The 21914-nt window shown below is 38.3% G+C and overlaps 8 protein-coding genes across 8 annotated transcripts; 5 read left to right on the forward strand and 3 right to left on the reverse strand. All coding sequences in view use genetic code 12, as the record gives it.

Annotated features, from left to right (window-relative positions):
* Window positions 1-196: 196 nt before the first annotated feature.
* On the reverse strand, window positions 197-2374 carry DASC09_038670 (Zn(II)2Cys6 transcription factor domain-containing protein; the record flags this gene model as incomplete). The annotated part of the gene is made up of 1 exon (XM_064997466.1): window positions 197-2374. The coding sequence occupies one exon, from the start codon at window positions 2372-2374 to the stop codon at window positions 197-199; it is 2178 nt and encodes a 725-aa protein (XP_064853538.1).
* A 1936-nt stretch (window positions 2375-4310) lies between these two features.
* Window positions 4311-7295, forward strand: DASC09_038680 (Sgm1 protein; the record flags this gene model as incomplete). The annotated part of the gene is made up of 1 exon (XM_064997467.1): window positions 4311-7295. The coding sequence occupies one exon, from the start codon at window positions 4311-4313 to the stop codon at window positions 7293-7295; it is 2985 nt and encodes a 994-aa protein (XP_064853539.1).
* Window positions 7296-8355: 1060 nt separating this feature from the next.
* On the forward strand, window positions 8356-9195 carry DASC09_038690 (uncharacterized protein; the record flags this gene model as incomplete). The annotated part of the gene is made up of 1 exon (XM_064997468.1): window positions 8356-9195. The coding sequence occupies one exon, from the start codon at window positions 8356-8358 to the stop codon at window positions 9193-9195; it is 840 nt and encodes a 279-aa protein (XP_064853540.1).
* Window positions 9196-10052: 857 nt separating this feature from the next.
* GET3 (guanine nucleotide exchange factor GET3) lies at window positions 10053-11123 on the forward strand (the record flags this gene model as incomplete). Its single annotated transcript, XM_064997469.1, has 1 exon — window positions 10053-11123. One exon carries the CDS (start codon window positions 10053-10055, stop codon window positions 11121-11123), a length of 1071 nt encoding a protein of 356 aa, XP_064853541.1.
* A 509-nt stretch (window positions 11124-11632) lies between these two features.
* DASC09_038710 (Snf5 protein) lies at window positions 11633-14134 on the forward strand (the record flags this gene model as incomplete). Its single annotated transcript, XM_064997470.1, has 1 exon — window positions 11633-14134. One exon carries the CDS (start codon window positions 11633-11635, stop codon window positions 14132-14134), a length of 2502 nt encoding a protein of 833 aa, XP_064853542.1.
* Window positions 14135-14864: 730 nt separating this feature from the next.
* On the forward strand, window positions 14865-16193 carry BSD2 (Bsd2p; the record flags this gene model as incomplete). Its single annotated transcript, XM_064997471.1, has 2 exons — window positions 14865-14882; window positions 14964-16193. The coding sequence occupies 2 exons, from the start codon at window positions 14865-14867 to the stop codon at window positions 16191-16193; spliced, it is 1248 nt and encodes a 415-aa protein (XP_064853543.1).
* Window positions 16194-16649: 456 nt separating this feature from the next.
* Window positions 16650-17531, reverse strand: CTP1 (Ctp1p; the record flags this gene model as incomplete). The annotated part of the gene is made up of 1 exon (XM_064997472.1): window positions 16650-17531. The coding sequence occupies one exon, from the start codon at window positions 17529-17531 to the stop codon at window positions 16650-16652; it is 882 nt and encodes a 293-aa protein (XP_064853544.1).
* A 1383-nt stretch (window positions 17532-18914) lies between these two features.
* Window positions 18915-20786, reverse strand: DASC09_038740 (C2H2-type zinc finger protein; the record flags this gene model as incomplete). Its single annotated transcript, XM_064997473.1, has 1 exon — window positions 18915-20786. One exon carries the CDS (start codon window positions 20784-20786, stop codon window positions 18915-18917), a length of 1872 nt encoding a protein of 623 aa, XP_064853545.1.
* Window positions 20787-21914: the final 1128 nt, after the last annotated feature.

Below are 21914 nucleotides of genomic sequence, written 5' to 3' on the forward strand. Positions count from 1 at the left end.
ATTCAATGTGTTGAGATGCTGGAGAAATAAACATAAAAGCTTCAGATATTCAAAATGTGAAGCCAAAGAACAGTTAGTTCAAACCGGACCGGAAAAGACAAATAATAATATAATAATTCAAAATCAGGCAAAAGAAAAAAAAAAAAAAGAATGGAAAATTATTGGAAAATCATCAATATGCTGTGCTATCAGAATGCTAAACCCCTTTTAAGCCTTCACCTTCGGCCGTTTCTTCAAATGGCAAATTCAAATCATCATTAATCAACTTGAACTCATCATTATTAAAATCCATGCCTCCATCAAAGATAGAGCCCACCGCATCATTGCTATCACTACTTCCCCTGCCTTCATTAATAATATTGGTCTTTTTTGAAGAATTTTTAGTAAAATGGCTCAATTTTTTAGTGGCACTCACTGAGCTCAGATGAGAATCTACGGTTTCTTCACTACCATTCTTCAATTTTGACGCAATATGCACGTATGGATGGTACCCATTCGTCAATCCGTGATTATGAGAACTACCATGAGCAGCAGCATGAGAATGAGAATGAGAATGAGAGTGTGAGTGTGAATGTGAATACGAATGATTAGAATGTTGTGGGTGGTGGTAGTGTTGTAAATGAGCATTTTGGACTTGTGTTTGTTTCGAAATATGACCATCTAAAGATAATGACGGTTTGCGAATTAACTTTGTAGCACTAGTATTGGAATGTAGGGTGATAATTGAATCAACGGTTGTTGGAGTATGAGCTGGAGAATATTCTTCTGATATTGGGGATTCTTCATTAGGAGAATGCTTCGAGTCGTTCAATGTCAACTTGTCGATACCCGAATTACCGATCAATAATCCATTATTCGAGGAGAGTAATGGTGAAGCAAGAACCGGGGACCCCAAAGGAGAAGAAAGATCGATTTTGTTTAGAAGTTGAGAAGTATTAGCAAACATCATACTTGGCTTAATACCCGCTGTGTTAACCAATAAATCATCGGACAAATTTGTGACAGGCTGGCTGGAATTAGCATTATCAAAGTTATCCAAATTGCTGAAAGGAGCGTCGAAGAGCGGCATGTCAGTTGAGAAGGTATCTGTAGTTGGCGATAATGGTTTAGAGGAGGCATTGGCCATCATTTTCATAGAAACTGGCATCGATAATAGTGAATCATTGTTATCCATGGAATTCCCATTATTGAACATCGAATTGTTGGTAGAGCTCCAAGTGCTATTATCCATCATTGGCACAGAGTCAGGTTCTTGAATACCTTGCTCATCTACTATTTCTTGGGGAGCGAAAAATTCCTTCTTGTCATCAAAATACAATGGGTTACCATAACCATTTATGCTAGCAGCAGTGGAAGAGGTATTGGAATTATTTGTTCCGAGATTGGAAAATATACTGAATTCAGAAGAGTTATCAAATGAAGACACGGAGGAAATTTTTGATGAGCTGATGTTCATTTTCTTGCCATGGTTTTGCTTGTGGTACTGGTTAACGTGAGAAATCTGGTCACTGGATGAGAAATGGTTAAGTGCTGGAGTACCACAATTTACCTTTGAATTTGGCGAGAAGGACAAAGTATTTAAGGAATTGTCGTTTGATTGGGATGATAGATTTGTATCATCACAGATTGACAGCGACGGAGACAACGAACTCAGGGTTTCATTTAACTGTGGTCCAATTGCCATTGGTTTTGTTAATGGGTGGTTATAGAATGAAGATTTTGAATTAAAATTGGAAGCTCCAAGAGATTTCAACCCACTTGTTAGCTCATTTTCATCCTCTTTTTTGATATATATTTCTTCTGGTTCCTCTTTAATTGTTGGTGCTGAGGACTTTTTCTTTTGCAGAGAGTGCTTTGCGAAGGCAAGGATCGATTTGTCAGCATTATTAGGATCCAAATTGCAGGCAATTTTTGTACCTTCTTCCCATTCTAAAGGCTCGCCCTTGAGTAGATCTTGGTTACTAACGAGCGCCTCAATTACTCTATTGATAGAAATTCTCATTTTTGAGTTATTATTCGGGGAAGCTGGGCTGCAGTGGCCGGAGCCACAACAACTATCGGCGTCGGTCGGCGAACTTGGAAGCGACTCTAGGACATTTTTCTCGGTGAAAAAAGCTTTCATATCCAGGCCATTGATCGACATTGTTACCAATTTCACGAGAGATTTATTAAGCAATTTGCAACGAGTTTCCATTAATTCGATGTAACCTGGTGGGTAGTGTTTCTCTTTGTCACGCCGGCGGTCGCTGAATGAACATACTCTATTCTCTTGGAGACATTTATCGCAAGGCTTTTTCCCATTACATTTTGTCTTTTTGATTCGGCAAGTGTCACAAGCCTTCCCGACTCTCTTCTTCTTTTGTTGCTCGGGCATTATTAGTTTTGAACTGCGATTATTATTGAGACTTAATGTGTGTGCGTGTGTGTGTGTGTGTATGTGTGTATTGTGCGATGTGGGGGGAGGGTATTCTTATTGGTGTGGGTGAAGGATAAGGAACTATATAAGTCAATAGACGGAGTACAAACTGTAAATATTGTTTATTTTGATACTGGAGATGAGTCGTAAGAGTCACCATAATAAGACCGAGGCAAAACCGAAGTGGAGATACACATTTATTTATATGCGGTAGCTGCCCGTTACATGGATGGTGGTAAGTCCGCAGTGGATGCGGAAAAAAAAAAAATCTTTATGTCGGTGTCTGCGCGCACTCTGATTCGCAGTAAACAGAATTTATTCTCTCGGCAGAGGGTTTCCTGCAGCCGGCGTTAACAGAAAATTTTTTTCTACTACCAAAGGGACATTTTCTTTATCATTGATGTGTGTTAAGGTGATGTATTGTCTGAATAGTTGATATTGGCGGGGTAGGCGATTGCCTGGCCACACACACACGTATATATATCTCAGTAGGCACAACTGTAGCGTACTATGGGTTGCACATACCGGAGTTAATTAAAAAGCAGTGACGACATCACAGCTTGAGCTACTCGTACAAAAGAAAAAAACAATAACACCAAAAAGGTAATCGGATTGTTCTGGAATCTCTAGTGACAATTGTGATTGCTTTCAATCCCATAGAATGTTCGATATGCTATTTTTTTTTTTTTTGTTAGACCTCCCTCACTTGTAATCTGCTTTTGTTTTCCGTTAATAGCGCACGCCAACCCCGAGCCGTTGTTAAATCGGGACCGGAAAGACGCTTCCTCTGCCCGAAGATCACCTCACCCACCCACACTTACTTTCTAAACCTGGGGACCCCTAGCTATTCAGACATCTGCAGCAGTGGCAGAAGCAGCAACAGCAACAGCAACAGCAGCAAGCAAGAATCCAAACATCAGAAAAATACGGAACTGTGTGGTTCGTTGATAACTATTTTTTTCTCCTCTCTGTTCTGGAGATCAGCTAAAAAAAACTCACGTATCACCCCCTGTTTCTTATCTGATTCATTAAACAGTGACAGTTTTTTGTATTTGTTTATTTTTGACAGTAAGATACAGTTTGAACTATTCAACATTTCCTCCAATAGCAAGTCAAATAAATACTGGTACGATTTCGCAACAAAAGAAACACCCCTGACATGTGTATATTGAATCTTGGCGTGATATTTTATTAAACCGCAGGATGCTGTGTCGTCGGAGCACTCCACTACGGTGCAATGCTATTAACGAAAAATCAACTAGCAGAGGCAATAAAATCTCGAATTAGGCATGAGTGTCGATATTTTAGGGAGTTTAATATTTTTGCGTCTTGAAGCTTCCTCATGCCTTGAAAAGAGGAGTTTACAGTTGAAGGACCTCATAACTTCACTATCTACAACAAACAATTGCATATATATAAGGAATGATCGACGGACGATACGTATTTTCCACTAGTCCAAACAAGTTGTCGACGGGCGGTCCAGCTCTCTTCCCCTCATTTTTTTATATTGTGATCTTGGCACCCGGCGTGTATGGTGCCAAAGACAATATCAAGTGGTGATTTAAACAAGATCAATGTCAGACCCCAAAAAGTAGTTTTTTTTTTTCTTGTATATCGATCGATGAGGATCCTCATCGCACACGGAAGAACTGGTAGCGTTTTTATTTAAAGAAGGGCAGATAAAGATCAACACCCTAACACCAACAGAGCACACATTCTGACACCAAATGGTTATGTTCCCACGGTCTTATTGATTTGGGAGAGGACCCCAAGGCTTGTATTTTTTTGGTGAGGAATTGAATCTGTGGTCAATTAACAGCAGATCATTCATATTATTGTATTTCCATCAATAGCAAACACTCAGACGGGTGAGAAGAAAACATTATAGACATTGATGCTCAACGCTGTCATTTTCTTTATTGTTATTTTTTTCTTCTCTCTAAGATTAATAGACTCAAAGGAACAAAAAATCGAAAATCTTCATAGTCAAGAAAACGAATCAAAGGATCCAACCATTGGGACCCCGCAAGATCCCGTAGTTACCCAATTACAGGAAATAATAAATAGTGAAGAAGAAGAAATTGATAAAGAATTTCTTGATATGGCGAGCGTGACCAAGGATTCTGTAATGGAGCCACAATTGGATCAAGAACTTCACGTCGAAGAACAACAAATTGAACCCCAGGTGTCTGTTTCCACTAGTAAGGAACCAACGGACACTACTGATAATCAGGATGCAAAAATAGTTGATCGTGAATCGATACCTGATAAGACATTAGATATTGATGAGGCATCCAAAAAAGAAGAGGTGCCACTAAATAACAACGAGGGAACTGAAGATTATCTTGACTCAAATATACCAAACGAGAGCAATACCGCCACTCTAATTGCCTCTGATTCCCCTGATATTTCTAATGATGTTTTACCAAAATCAACTGCTGATGTGAATACAGACGGAAATTCGATATCTGATGAGCAATCCCTACCAAAATCCCCATCTTTATCTCCATTGTCTTCAACACCTTCCACACCAGCTAGTTCTCAAACAAAGAAAAAATTAACAATGCAAGAAAGATTGGCAATTGCGGTTAAAGACAAGAAGAAAAAATCTAAAAAGGGTAAAAAATCAAAGAAGCTCGGTGTGCAAAATGAAATTGAGGCAGAAATCGCTAAAGAGACAGAACCTGCTAATCATGACGCCGAACTTGAACTAATTAAAAAACTTGATGATTCTGAAGCCCCAAACGAACAAGGTCAGACCGAAGAATTGGTTGAAGGTGACAAAACAGTGGACTTGAAAGTTACGAAAATAGAGGACATGACAAAAGAGGAATTACTTGATCACTACCGTGCAACTACTGTCCAGTATGAAGCTAAGATATCAAATCTTGCATCTCAACTTGAAAATAATAGAAGCGCGGAAAAATCTGTTCAATCAACATCTCCAATTGACGAACAACTTCGAATTAAGGACGAACAGATTGCAGGATTAATCGAGGAGGGTGAGAAATTATCAATGAAAGAACTTAAATACACAACAATGATTAAGAATCTACGTTCCAAAGATTCTCAGAGCCAAAGTGCAATTGAATCACTTGAATCAAAATTATCAAATTTAGATCTGAAGCATGCAGAATTAAAAAAGGAATTTTTTAGTTTAAAGGAAGTGTCCAAAGAAGATAAAACCAAATTGAAAGATATGAAACATTTGGAAGCGAATTACAAAGATTTGCTGGACCGATATGATAAAATATCTCAAGAATTAACTGAACATAAATTCAAAAATTATGAAAAGAAGATGAATGATTTGCAAGAAAAATTGGCGGCAAAAATTAATACTGAGAAAGAATTGAATTTGAAATTGGAACAAGAAAAAATACAGGTATCTTTATTGAAATCCACAAGTAAGAAAGAAGTCGATGACTTGAATTTGAAGATTGAAGATTTAGAGAATTCAAATAAATCAATGAAAGAAGAATATGATTTAGAGATTGCTCGACTTGAAACCAAAGTAGAAAAATTGCGTTTTTCAAACGAGGACTCAAAAACTGACAGGTCAAACTCTACTGGCCCTGATGGGGACTCCCAAAATTCTGGCTCTAATGGTAATACGAAACAACTCAAGGCACAATTGGCCGCACTTCAACATCAATATCAAACCACTCTTGATTCTCTTCAAACTCTCGAATCAACTTATTCGGCCAAAATCACTACTTTGAGCCAGTCATATAATACCCTTAAAAAATCTGAATCAGCACAAGCCAAAAGCTTGAAGAAGATGGTTTCACAGTTGTCAGAATTGAAAGAAGAACACGCAAGAGCTATTGAAGCCTCATCAACTCACGAGGTTGAATTGGCGGAAATGAGAAAAGAAGTAAGTTTGAAGCAAGATGAGATCAACACTTGGAGAGAAAAGTACGAAGAATTGAAGCAAAAACACCAGGAATCAACAATGCAGTTGGAAAAGAAATTGTTGAAGGTGGAAATGGAGTTACAAAAAATGAGAGTTATCGCACCGGATGACAACAATTCTACAATCAATATTCACAATAATGGATCGTCTTCCTCTTTGCTCATGGATGAAGATGGACAACTCGATACATTGCGTTCTGGTCAAAGCGCTTCTACACAGTACTTAACAACCCATCTTAGTCGATCTCTGGAATTATTGTCCCCGCTGCAATTCTCATTTTGGAACGGCAATGCTTCAAACGGGAATGCCAACTGGAGATCTCCAGAAGTGAGATCTCCTAGTATGACTTTCAACCTTCCTGTTCTGAGGGGAAATGAGAGCAATAGTTTCAATTATGGTAACATAAATGGCATTAGAAGAGATCTGCTTCATGGTGCTGCTATGGCTGGAGATGGCACTAACAGTACGATTAATGGGGTTGATCGGGATTCGATCTCGCTAAATTTTGAAACCTCTTCGAAATTTGATTCAGTGTCCCAACAAGCGTCGCCATTTCTTACTTCTCCTAATCCTGCCGGCGGGCTTGTTCCAGGATCTGGAGGAGGGCAAGGTCCAACCGGAGCCACCATTCAATTGATTGGTAAGCTTAGCTCCAAACTCTCTAGAATAGAAACAGAATTGTCTACTACAAAAGAGGAATTGAAAAAATCGTACCGAGAAAAAAACGAATTGAGTAGTGAAATGGTGCAAATGATGGATCAAATAGCAGAAGTTGAGACGATTCAAGAAAGGAACCGTGATTTGGAACAAAAGGTCAACGAGCTAGAAAAAAGAGAAAAAGTCAGCTTGGAAGTATTAGGAGAAAAGAGTGAGATTGTGGAAGAATTACGATGCGATGTGGCAGATTTGAAGGACCTATTAAGACAACAGGTGGAGCAAATGATTGAGATGCAGCAGCAAAAGTAGGAGTAAACTGCCTTAAGCTGAGTAATGGTATGCAATTTGACACGTCTTCTTTCTACTGTAAGATCTTTTTTTTTTTTTTTTTTTTCTTTTTTGAAAGTAGGAATATTCCAATAAATCTGTTTGAAACAAAATTTTATATCATTACTTGATCTTGAAATACGCGACTGAACATCGCAAAGATGGTACATAATAACTTTTGGAAGTTTTATTCAACTTTAGGACTAAGAGATCTAAAGCAAACTAAAAAAAATTCATAGGGCATTAACTCGAAAGTTGGCCGTGATTAAAGATAAATCTTACGATACAAAAATGGAAAAAGAAAACTAAATAACCCCCACAAAAACTGAGTGTACATAAAGTGGGGGTGGGAATTATACGTCAACTCCCCATTAGATTGGAGTGAATAAAGGGTTAACACTGGTCTGGTAGTTAGAAAATAGGTATACAATGAAGAGTAAGTTTATTATATTATTATTATTGTACATTCCATGAGAATATCGCTACGGCAGGCCACAAATTAAAGACAGGGACACCGGACTGTTGCTATTTTTGGTGTTTCTCCATGTTTTAGTTTTCCCTGCACCCCAAAAAGTCTGGGGTAAATGGAAAAATTATTAGGTTTGGTGTAAAGTACTGCATTGCCAACCCCCAAGGTCCATCCACGATCGACATTAAGATCATCTGTGGTTACTTACTCTACCTCACAATTCAGTTGCCAGATATATCAATAATAGCCTAAGTGCTCTTAATTGTGACCCAGTCAATTGGTTAGCTGATCTGGTTCTTTCTTTCTTTCTTTCTTTTTTTTTTTCCGCTTTTTTTTTCCCGCATTGTATCCCTTTCCTCTTCAGGGTGAGAACAACTTTTGTTGGGGCTAATCAACTGGAGTGTAGAGTATAAATACCCCGTATCCCCCCATGTGTCTGCTCTCTCACTCAGTTCTATTTTTTTTTCTTCATATTTTATTTTCTTCTGTTTTTTCTTTTCTTTACACAATTGTAATTATTCCTAATTACAATTTCTAAACCCTTTCTTTCTTTATCCCTTTACAATCTTCACAATGACCAACAACAACGTCAAAGTCGCTGATATTGTCCCAAACTTTAGAGTGGACGGTCGTCTTGCCATCATCACCGGTTGCGGAAGTCCTGGAAACTTGGCGTATGCTTCTGCTCAAGGGTTGTTAGCGCAAGGTGCCAGTGTTGCTCTCAGTGATATCAATTATGAAGGGGTCCAGAAAGCCGCTGCCGCCCTCGCTGACTTTGCTACTCAAAATGATATCCCTTTGACCGCTACTTCTATCAGTAGTTGGAAGATCGACGTTTCCGATGCCAATGAAATCTCCACCACTTTCAAAAAGATCAACGAACATCATGGTCAAGTCGCCGATTTGTTACTCAATTGTGCTGGGTTTTGTTACAACATTGCTGCTTTAGATTTCCCACCAGAAAAAGCCCAGAAATTGATCAATTGTAACTTGATGGGGTCATTGTTTACTGCTCAATCTTTTGCTCAAAATTTAGTTGCCAACAAAATGACTGGGTCCGTCATCATGATTGCTTCAATGTCAGGGCTCATCGTTAATGAACCTCAACCACAATGCGTTTACAATATGTCCAAAGCCGGGGTCATTCATTTGGCAAAATCTTTGGGTGCTGAATGGGCTACCCTCGGGATTAGAGTGAATGCGATTTCTCCTGCTTATATTGATACTCCAATCAATGCAGAATTGATTAAGGATGTCGCGTTATTGAAGCATTGGGAAGATAGAACACCAATGAATAGATTGGCCCAACCAGAAGAATTCATTGGTACTGTGTTGTATTTGGCACAAAACAAGGCTTCTTCGTACACCACTGGGGCTAACATTGTTGTTGATGGTGGGTTCACTTGTTGGTGATTAATACTTTTAGTATCGCTACTCAATAACTATAAACTTGAGTATGCTTTTCTTTATAGAAATATTTAATACATTTGATTGCTCCCTAAGCTGAATATATGCAACGCATTTGTTTAATTTGATGTGTGATTGTTGTTTAAGAATTTTCAAAAATTGTATTCCTTAAATGTCGCAAAATAATGTTGAAAAGTATTTTCGCATCAAATTTAATAATGAATACAATCAATTCAATCATATAAGGCTCTTTGGATTCATGATTTAAACATTTCAAGATTCATATCATGATTTACTTGGTTAATTCTTTAACAAGTGGGTGCCCCCCCTCTTTTTTTTTTCTTTCTTTTCCAGTGGCATCTCACTGTTGCCCTTCCCCTTATACAACATCAAACTAATACTCTGAAGAGTTTTTTTATTTTCTTTTCTCCGTGATGGATCCCCCCCTTTCCCCCTCTCCTACCCTAACAAAAGAAAAAATCAACTCAATATCTTTTTTTGTTCTTTTCTTGTCTGTGATATTTCACAGCAATCTTTTTTCATCTTTTTGAAAGGTTTTATATTATTTACTGGCGACATTTCCATTATTCAGCATGCTTTAATTTCAGCAGACTTACTATCAACCCCAATAATCTTATTTATTGAGTAATTCTAAGCTTATCACTGGATATATTGCAATTTTCTTCCATGTTGAGGGCTATACAATCACGTGGCGCATTTTAGCTTTTTTTTTTTTTCCTTTCCTTTCCCCGTTAATGAAATAAGTTCACCGGCGAACACCACGAATGAATTCTAATCAACGCAAACAATAGTATTTCTCTCCGAATAAAACAAAAAAATAAAAATAAAAAAATAAATAGAAAATGTCTGAACTTGACGACCTCTCTCTCGATCCTAATCTTCAGCACATCTTTGACAAAGAGTCCACCTTGAAGTGGATCTTTGTTGGTGGTAAAGGTGGTGTTGGTAAGACCACATCCTCATGTTCTGTTGCCATCAGATTGGCCATGGCTAACCCAGATAAGCAATATCTTTTGATTTCTACTGACCCTGCTCATAATTTGTCCGATGCCTTCGGACAGAAATTCGACAAAGATGCCAGACCAGTCGAAGGCTTGAAGAACTTGTCATGTATGGAGATTGATCCAAGTGCCTTCATGGAAGAAATGAAATCGCAAAACAATTTCGGCGAAAACGACGCCTCTAACCCATTGAGTATCATGAATGATATGACCTCTTCCATTCCGGGGATCGATGAAGCTCTTTCGTTCATGGAAGTTATGAAGCATATCAAGAGCCAGAATGCTAACGATAATCCTGAAAACGCCAATAAAGTGGACTACCAGACCATCATCTTTGACACTGCTCCAACCGGGCACACTTTGCGTTTCTTGCAATTGCCATCCACTTTGGAGGTTTTGTTGTCGAAATTCAGCGAAATCAGCGGGAAATTCGGCCCATTATTGAACAATTTGATGGGCGGTGCCGGTGGTGGCGACAAACAACAAGACATGTTGAGTAAACTCCAAGACATCCAAGTCACCGTCGGGGAAATCAACAAGCAATTCCAAGACCCTGATTTGACCACATTTGTTTGTGTTTGCATCTCCGAATTCTTGTCATTATACGAAACTGAAAGATTGATTCAAGAATTGATGAGTTACAACATGGACGTCAACTCCATCATTGTCAATCAGTTATTGTTCAGTGACGAAGCTGATTGTAAAAGATGTGCCTCTAGATGGAAGATGCAAAAGAAGTACTTGAATGAAATGAATGATTTGTACGAAGACTTCCATTTGATCAAAATGCCATTGTTGGGTAATGAAATTAGAGGCTTGAACAACTTGGTGAAATTTAGTCAATTCTTGGTTAATGCTTATGACCCAAAGAAGGACAACCATATCATTTTCGAATTGGAAACTAAAGATTAATGGAATCCGGTGATAACTTTATGACATTTTTTTGTTTTAATTTTATTTTTGTTTTGTTTTATTTCAAGCAATTTCTTTAGTTCAATATATTTCTGCTATGGAGTTTAGAGTTATAATTGTTGATTGATTATGCACAAAATTTCCATTTGATTGTTTTATTTTCTTTTGATTGTAAGTTGATCTATCGAAAAAGTGGCCACATGGTGGTTGTACGTGGAGGAAATATCTGGATATGATGATCATATACTAGCAAGAATCGGAGAGGGCTACTACACAATATCTAATCAGAAGTTCGCCATATGTATTTATATCATCCCTAATTCATTATACCGGTTATAGGCCGGGCAACACACTGACGCCAAAAGAAAATTGATTTTTTTTTTTTTTAATGTTTTGCACACAACACCGAAATTTTGGTGATTTTTTTTTTTTTTTTTTATACAAAAACATAAATAAACACAATTGACAGGAAATAGAGGATTGCAATCGAGCATTTCATCAGCCACTCGATGAATTTCAAAAACCAAAATAATGGGAACCAATTTCCTTCGGAGATGGATCATTCTAATGTACCGATGAATCTCCCCGCCAATGTTTTTCAACAACTAATGCAGCAGCAACAACTGCCACAAGGTATGACCAACGTTATGGATCAACAGCAAGAAGATCAACAGCTGCAGCACCGACAGCAAGAACAACAACAACAGCATCACCAAAGTCCACCGATGAATATGAATAATATTGCCATCATGAACTCCCAAGGAATGCAACTACCCCAACAAAATGCTGTTTCTTCACACCAGCAACAACAGAAACAACAACAAGTCCTTCAAAAGATTCTTCAAAATCCTCAAGCAGCTGCCAGTCTACCTCCATATTTGCTTCAACAACTTCAACAACAACAGCAGCAGCAACAGCAGCAACAACAACAGCAAAAACCTATTACACAAACACAGCAAATACACCAGGATAATCAAATGCCTCCCCAATCCCCGATGCAAGCCTACTCCCAAATGCCACCCCAAGTTCCAATGAGTGCCACTCAACCGGCTTTCCCTCAAAACCATCAAGGGGGGCAATCTGTGATAGGTACCAGCCCCCACCAATTGCAAGCGCAAAGAGTTTTCGGAAATGGGAAGCCTTCGCTACCTGCGGGAATGATGCCAAAAAACGAGATGGTGAGTGCTGATACTAGTAAACCAGGCACTCCGTTGGTTTCCACAAGAAGACGGAGTAGTGTTAGTAGTGCGGGGTTACCTGTTCCACAGGCGCAAGTATCACCAGTGATATCCACAGCTCCTGAAATTCCTAATTTGACTTTTACCCATATTCCACCGTATTATTGGTCGACGAGGATCACGGAAGAAAACAGAGAAATTGATGAAAGAAAGAAAGAACAAGAACAAGAACAAAAGAAAGGAGGAAAAGAAAATAAGGAAATAAACAAGGAAAATGATGCTATAGAATCTGGAGAAGATCAGATAGACAGAAATGACGAGGATGGTGATTCCACTATTGTGAAAAAGAAACGAAAAATCGATACAAACTTACGACTTTATGAGCAGATCACTGTTAGAGATTTGGAATACGCAAAGTCATTCTCCAAAGATAATACTCAGCTAATGAGTTTGGAGATCGAGGAGAAATTAGCAAAATCCGTGAGATATTATAACGGGGTGAAAGCGAAAAGAATGCACTCCATCAAACTTGCAGGAGAAAGTAAAATCACCACCAACACCCAAAACATTTGGGGTGATGGGTACCAGGGTTATGGTAATGGTTTTACCAATGGCCGTACCCAGATTGTTTATCCAAGGGATAGAAAGCGGCCTACCAGACTTCCAGATTTATATTTCAATCGAGAAAGCTGGCTAAAGCAAGCACTGCAAAAGGATGAATTGATTCCGATCCGTTTAGAATTCGATGCCGAAAAGGATAAGTTTAGATTACGTGATACTTTTACTTGGAATAAGAACGAGGGATTGGTATCAATCGAATTTTTTGTGGCGCAAATGATGGATGATTATCGTTTCACCAATCCGTTGTTCACCGATACTGTGCTCACAAGTATTAAAGAGCAAATTAGTGAATATCTTTCCTTCCCAATTCCAGAGGTCAAAGAGAATGAAGATTTAGAAAACAGCAGTTATGACGTTAGAATTTTGATCAAGTTGGACATTACGGTGAGCAATCACAGATTGGTGGATCAGTTTGAATGGGATTTGTTAAATAGGGATAACAACCCTGAAGAATTTGCCGAAGTCATGTGTGCTGAATTGCAATTACCTGGAGAGTTCATCACTGCTATTGCTCATTCAATTAGGGAACAGTGTATGATGTACTGCAAATCTTTGTATTTAGTAGGCTACAATTTTGATGGGTCGTTGGTTAAAGACGAGGATGTGAAGAGTAGGTTGCTTGCACAAATTGATAATTCTTCATGGCTCCGTTCCAATGATTATGACCTTGAAGGGGCCGAGGACCTCAATGGTGGTAATCATGTGAATTCGTTGAATAGAATTGGGGAATTTACCCCAGTAGTTCACGAATTGAGTTACTTGGATCTTGAAAAACTTGACAAGGACCGGGAACGTGAACTTAGAAGAAAAAGAAGAAATAATAATAGAACCCTAAACCGTCGCGGTATGCCGAACTTACCAGAGCTATCGGTAATGCCAAAGACTTTCCGGACTCATGTCCCAAGCACGGTTTTGCCAGGAGGAGTAGATTTGGGTCCAGATGCCGAAGGATATGAAGATACTTATGAGCTTAAAAATGAAGCGTTCCTTAAACTTGAAGCTCCACAAGAGCAGATCACCGACGAAGTAAATGTTAACGAAAATGACATGCCTGGGGTTAATCCAGGGTTTGTCAACCCTCAGAATGGGATGTATCCTGGAGCGACCATTCCGGTCCCAATGAGCATCAACAATACTCCTCAATTCGCAAATAATAGGGTGAGCTATTTCCATGTGCCGGGGGAAAGATTTATTGTTCGGATTAAAATTTAGATGTGAAGAGCATTTTTGTTTTTTTTTGGGATATTCATCATTTTTTGTATTATATATATCAGCTCATGTAGGCCTGGCGATAAATTTTTGCTGCCTGGACTCTAATGCTTGGGTTTTTGTTTATTTATTTAGTACTAATTCACCGGTTATAAGTTGAAAAATTTATTAAAAGATGCTGTAGGATGGGATTCATGTAGTGATGGTTGTGCTATAATCCGGTACAGAGAAAGACATACTGAAAGATACCCTAGTATACAGAATGCTTCAAGGAAGGAAAAGGATTACAAAAAAAAAACGAGGCAAAGGTAACTGTTGATGAAAAACTCTCTAACATTGACCTGTAGCCCCCTCCTCAATTAGTAACACAGATCAGATTTTTGTTCCTTTTGCCGAGACGGTGGTACCGCAGCACCGGGGCGGTATGAAGGGAAGGCAAAAAATAAAACCACAAGAAAAATAAAAGAGGGCTCAAATCCCGTTATTTGACACTTAGTAATAGTAGGTTTCGTATACTATAGAAAACATTATCCCATAACTTATAGAATCTCACGGGGACGGTTTCCATCATCCAATACATATATACTATCGAACCATAACATTTAATTTTTGAGTTGTGAGATTTTTTGAAGTTTTTGCCATCCGATCTTATCATCCGCTATTTTGAGACTCAAGCTATCATCATTTTGTCCATAAATTTTTTTCTCGCTATAGATCAATCAATCATTCGAAAATGCCTAGCTACCAAAGGGTAAGTTGTTGATACCTGATTATTTTCAAAAATGAGTGGAAGAGTTATTTTTGTTTTTTTTTACTAACGTAGATGAAATAGTTGAACGCCACAACCAATGATAATAATACTCATCCGAACACTGTTTTCGAAAATCCGTTTGAAAACCGAGAACTCGATGACCTTGATCCGAACTTTTCCCATAGACAAGAATCTTCACATCTACTAGAGTCATTTGATGGGGATCATGAAAGTTCTCAAAGGGGCGATGTCCAGGATCGTCATTTCCAAGGTTCAGAAAACCACGGTTTCGATGATCGACTCAATCACCAGAATCATAATGAGGATGATAATGGGGCAGTAATTGATGAATCTCTTTTTGCAGAAGGTATGAATGAGGCCTCAACTTCCTGGACAGCAGGAATGACCAATACCGCAATGCAAAATAATGGCAGTAGAAACGGGCATCTTACCATCCCTCAACGGATTTGTAGAACCGTTGATAGAGTGACCTCCCATACCCCTGGTCGGAGATTCCTTCATCGTTTTTTCCCACAATACGTCTCGTTGGCCACAAATTCTCAATCTTATCATGGACAAGTCATGGGGAATGGATTGCAAAATGACGGGGTCTTCAGTAATATGATGGCAAAGCCAACGGTGACCCAAGAAACCACCGATGATAACCCTCCAAGTTATGAAGAAGCGGCGGCGGATGCCACCCCATTATACTGGGAATCAACGGTATTTTCTGAGTATGGTGATGGGGTTTTCGTAGATGGATTGCCAGTAGGCAACATTGTTAATTTCGTTTGGAATTTGATGGTTAGCTCCGCTTTTCAATTTGTCGGATTCCTTTTAACTTACTTACTCCATACATCTCACGCTGCAAAAGAGGGTTCCAGAGCAGGATTGGGGATCACATTTATGTCTTATGGGTACTACATGGTTCCTGATGGACATTGGTTAAGTTCGTCAATTAGTTCGTGGCGAGGTGGCGCCCACGATATCGATACAAAGTTCGAACCTGTTGATCCAAACAACTTTGATGTGGATTCTAATCATGTGTTAGAAGGTTCCGTTGATGATTTCCACTCATCGATTGACGGACAAGATACCTCTAATACCGCTTCTACTGATTATACTACGTCATATTTCGATGAGAACAGCACCCCAATATTTGCTTATGGGTTGGTTGCTGTGGGTGTTTTCATTTTCATCAAGAGTCTTTTGGATTACCACAGAGCCAAGCAGATGGAGAAAGTGATTCTTCAAAGTCCATCGACCACTTATGAAACTCCGGCTGCAGAAACCGAAGCTGAAGAAGTTTAGTTTGATGACGCTCAATACCGGGAAGTGTTAATTCTGTCTTAGTTTATATTCAATTCTGTTAGTTGTGTCATCTGAGTACACACATTTAGTTTTTTTTTTTTTTTATATACTTTTTTGCTGGATATATCTTTTTCTTTATAATAATTTTCATTCCTCTAATTTGATACATTTGTGTTAGTCTTTTTTTTTTTACCTCCCTCATTATATATATATATATATATATATATATCCAATACGGTTATTGGAAACCATTTGCTTAATAAAACTTAATGCCCATAATATCAATCTGTCTTAATTGTTTAAAGTATCTATTATATGGAAAGTAGGATTGTAGCCATTATTCAAAAGGTCTGTCTATATTAAAAACAAGAATGCAAAAAAATGAAACGGAAAACAAAAACAAAACAAAAAGCTGAAATCAAATATTTAATATTCTTTTTTTAACCAAAATATCATTTAACCCATGACTTGCAACATTTTCTCATAAATGGTAAACACAATCCCCCCACTGAAAAACAATCTACCTAATCTTGGAGTACTTCCTTTCCAAAAAGTTTTCAACCCTTCATCTTTATAAACTTTCATGAAACAATTGACAGTACTAGAGTATTTGTCACTGGCATTGAGGGCTTGCATTCTTGTCTTGACGGTATCGATAGGCATGGTGGTATATACGGTGATGATCCCGGCAAGGGCCCCAATCATAAAAGTTTTCCCGCTATCCAATGGTTCATTGGGCTTCAAGCCATAAAACTTTTGGATCTGTACTTTGATGGAATTGTACGCCCCCAATCTCACCGCCTGATTCGATGCTTGACGAAGCGTCGCTGGCAAGAACCCTGCGTAAATCTTCCGAAGCCCTAATTCCTTGATCACTTTAATACTCCCGAACGCCTGGGTGTATTTTGGAGCAGGCGATCTCTTATCATCGATCATCGCAGTCTTAATGGCCTCACTAGGAGTCACTGCAAGAAGCGACTCAAGTACCCCGGCCCCCATACCTGCTACTACCCCACGAGGTCCAGAAAGTTTGCCATCCTTATCCACGAGTAATTTCTTAATCGAATCAAACCCAAAGAATCGCACTGAGGCCTTGACGGTGTTTCCTACCACAAACGCCGGACACCCGACGTAAAGCGATCTTACCCCTTGGTGCTTGCTCACTTGATAAATCACCACAATAGGATTACGTGATCCAGGGGCCAGCTTATCAAGAAGTTGTAATCTGGTCTTGGTGAATTCAAATGGGTAAGTAACAACCCCTTCGATGGCCCCGGCAACACCCCCAGCAATGAAAGATTTCGTAGGGTCGACTTTGGATCCGTTTCTTGAGCTCATGGTTTATAATAATATATCTGACAAAACCAATTCAAAAAAAAAAAAAAATATTATTATTATTATTATATTATTATTATTATTATTCTCCTTCTTGTGGTAGCAGATTAGTGAAATTTTTTAGATTTTTCTCTTTTTTCTTTTTTTTTTTAAAATGTTTTTTTAATTGAAAAGATGTCTGTCTATATGATCATTGACTCATATTCACCCGCACCCCCCATCGCATCCATCACCCCTCCGATATGAGTCGTGTGCCAAACTTCGTGATTTTTGAGATCTGAAATACCAACAATAATGATGATTATGGCTGGAATTGTCCACCAGTTTAAACCACCTTGTGATCAAGAAAAAGAAAAAAAAATATATATAAAAAAAAAAAAAAAAAAAGAAAAAAGAAAACAGTCGACAGATTGTGGTACCTGTCAAAGGTGGTTCGGTTCGGGTTGGTCAAGCATCGTAAATGTGCGTATCTGACAAATCCTCACATTGTATATAATAGAATTATGTGCCAACTGACAACACTTCAGTGCTGGAATTACTACCTAGCGAATATTTCCCTAGGCGTTTAAGTTGGCAATATAGACTTCCAATATCAATAACGCAAGCATAAGCAGTTAAGGCTCCTATCATCCTCTCATGATAATAATTACATCACTTGGATAAAAAAAACAAAACTCGATAATATTGAGTATAAATAAAAACAATCAACTAATGCACTGAAAAGCACATGTGTGAAAAAAAAAAAGACCATGACACCACAGAAGCCATCATATGGGAGGGCCCAGTATTGAACGAACGAATATATATAATCTGATTGAACGAATGAATGTATAAAATAAATAACGGAGATGACCGTAGATGAGACAAAAAAAAAGAAAAAAAAACCCCCCATTGGTTCATAAGAAGTAATGATGAAAGAAGATCTTCTTTTTGTTTTTGCCAGCTGAAACTGACTATATGAATCTCTAAATCTAGAGTTTTCCCCAAGTAATTTTTTTTTTGTTGTCTTTCCATTGCAATTGGAAAGGCGAATATCTTTTTTTTTTGAACCAACGAAACCCATAAAATTAAATAATGAAAAAGAGAGAAAAGTAAGAGATGGGTGCAATGCCATGATCATTTTCTCTTATAATGCTGACATAGATGAGAATAATAAAAATGATTAAACAAAAAAAAAAAAATAACATAACATGACATATTAGCAAAAACAAGTTAGAAGAAAAAAAAAAAAAAAACATAATATAACATAGGAGGGCATAAAAACCAATGTGAAAATGGATTGATTGACCTATCTAAGCATCATAGATTGAACAAATTCAACACCCTAACAAAAAAAAAAGATTCCTCTCTGTTAATGATAACTCAGACTAACGAAAAGCAAGCAAATTAGATTTGCAATTTGTGGATCTTTCTCAAGTGAGCCTTTAAATTATCACTTCGGTTGAATCTCTTGGTACAGTTTGGTTGATCACAGTGAAATGGCTTTTCGCTACTATGAGATCTCATATGACGCTTCACATGCTCTGGTCTCTGGAATCTCAGACCACATAGGGGACATTCATGATTCTTTTTAGATTTTCTTGTCGGGGTCGCAGATGGCGGAGCAATAGAATTGGTAATACCTTCAACATTAACACTATTTGGGTCTCTCATTGTTGATGGAATTGAAAGAGAAGATTTGCGCAATCTCTTGGTTTTCTTAATGATGAGTTTTGATTCATCCAAACCTTCTGGAAGAAGTAATGCTGCAGCGGCAACTTGAGTGGCGCTGATGCCGCTGACAGCAAGCAGCTCAGGAGAGTCGGGGTTCTTATGAGGACTAGAAAGGAGTTGTGGAGTAGACATCAGGTTAGGCAAAATTGGATTGTGAGATTGAAGACCCCCAAGGTGTGAGAACAGTGCTGAAGGATGCATTGGTGGAGCGTATTGAGGGAACTGCACTAACTGATGATGTGGTTGATGAAGATGAGCTGTAAGGTTGGTTGGGTGGGAAAGAGAATGGGATAATTCGCCATGACTAGTAGGTGGAGCTGATGAGAGCAATGGTGGCGGATTCACTTGATGCATAGCATGATGGTCAACAAGATCCGCTTTATTAGTAATAGGGGTCCCATGGGAGCCAGTTGACGAGGCAGAAGAGGATTCTTGGTTCGCGGCACCATTATTAACATAGCTGGCAAGATTAATAGATCCTTCAGAACGGGTGATTCTGCTTGGCTGTTGAAGAGAAGTCTGCAGACCAGAGCTGTTAATATTAATCAAGTTAGGATTAATAGTGGAGTCGTAATTTGCGTTATTATTAATATTTGACGATTCCATGGTACTCGGAATGCCCAGAGAAACCATTTTAAGGGTCATATCAGCAGCCTGTAGAAAAATATCACTATTGAATTCTGATCCAAGGAAACTTCCAGTCGAACTTTGATGGTTGGTGGCGTTTACGGCTTGGCTACCCGAATCTTCCATGACGGTATTGTCAAGATCAAATTGATCGAGAAATTCTAAAGTGCTGTCATTTTGGTTTTGCAGTTGTTGTTCAAAAGACTTGTACATGTCAATCAATGTATCATTGGAATTATTGTGGCTATTATTGTTGATGACTGTTGGTGGGAACTTTGAGGCAGAATGACCATTGAACGATTTTGATTTTGGGATGGCAAAGGTACGAGATGCCACTGTATTGATATGACCACTATTATGGTTTTCATCAAAAGTCAATCTAAATGGAGAATCTCCATCGGCATCAGGAAAGTTAGCCTGTGATGGAGTTTGCAAAGGAGTTGAGCCTGGCGATGAAGTTGAATGAGTTGGGGAAATCAAAGATGAATTGTAAAACGGGTTCATACCACTCTGAGATCTGGAGATCGATAAGTTTTTCGGTCTAGGTCTTATAGAACCAGTAGTGGTGTTGGCCCTTGCAGATCTATTGATTGAAGGAGAAGAAGTTGAAGAAATGTTGTTATTTAAAGGAGTGAAAAACGTTAAAGATGAGCCGCGATTATGAGCGCGATTTGGGGTTGATAAAGAGAGCATATCTAGAGAAGAGTTTGAGTTTGAATTCGATAGCTCGGGGACCAGGTCAAGAGAAGATATGGAATGAGCCAGGACAGATTGGGAAAGTTTTGGAATTTTCGAGGAAGGCAATGAGAAATTGAAAATATCCATGGTTGTTGAGGAATGAGAGTCCAAAAACTGGGTGCCAGAAGATGGGGATGTTGAAGGTGGTCTCTTTGGCGTTTTAAGAGGTTCTGAGTTCATTGTGTATTGGAAGATATTGGAAATAAAATCGAAGATAAAACTTTAGGGAAGGGCTAAAAGTGATAAATTATTCATTCACGATGGTCAGATGAATATTGGTTATTTAAATTTCGGAAAAACCGTTAAACAAATGGAATGACAAGGGTAGATTTAGCACTGATGCTGGTATTGCTATAGTGATGATGGGCGCAATTTTTGTTGTGCTGGTGGTGTTGTTGTTGTTGTTGTTGTTGTTGATGTATCAACAGCTTGATTGATTTGGATCAATCAATGAGCAACTAGAGTAGTGATAATATTGGGGAGGCTAAATTTTATGAGAGGAAGATGAAGATTGGGGTAGCTAAAGCTCTGTCTAGTGAGGTGTGTAGAAAAGAATTAAAAAGAATTTTTGATGACAAGAGCGAGCGATCCAGGTTTTCTCTAAAATTACAAAATGGCAATACAATGCTAAAAAAAACCGCTGCAATTTTAATTAATGTTGGTGAAAAAAAAAAAAAAAAAAAGAAAAACCCGAAAATCGTTCAGCCTCTGCAAATAGATGCCCTGGTGGTTGCCTATTGGAGTAAAAGGTGTTTAATGGGTGGTTTCCCACTGACGCGAAAACCTTGCACACTTGATTGTCTCTATCTATCTATCTATCTATCTATCATCTACCAATCTATCTATGTACGGCAAAGACCTACTCTGTGTAGCAATATCAATATCATTATAATTGTGTTGCTAGCCAATTTACAACCACTTAGTAATACAAATTAGTACCAATGTTGCTCTTATTATTATTATTATTATTATTATTATTATTATTATTATTATTATTATTATTATTATTATCAATATCATAGAAAATGGAAAGAGTGCTGAAAGTAGCCAGCGTCGCTTAACAGTGGGGGCATTACCATTATAGTACAATAACAACAACAACAATAATAAAAGCAGCGATAATCAAATAACCTGGCACGTCACTAATTAATTAATGGCGCGTAGCTCTCATGCACCCGACACGTGGTGATATCCTGTACGTGTCACATGGCACACAGATTGCTTTATTGCAGTAATTACTGGAATAGGTCATATCTTTTTGTAGCAGCTGAGAATCTTCCCATCCATCGCTACATCCTGCCACCAATT

Source organism: Saccharomycopsis crataegensis, assembly GCF_037102585.1.
Source record: "Saccharomycopsis crataegensis DNA, jcf7180000000084, whole genome shotgun sequence".
Lineage (NCBI taxonomy): Eukaryota > Fungi > Ascomycota > Saccharomycetes > Ascoideales > Saccharomycopsidaceae > Saccharomycopsis > Saccharomycopsis crataegensis.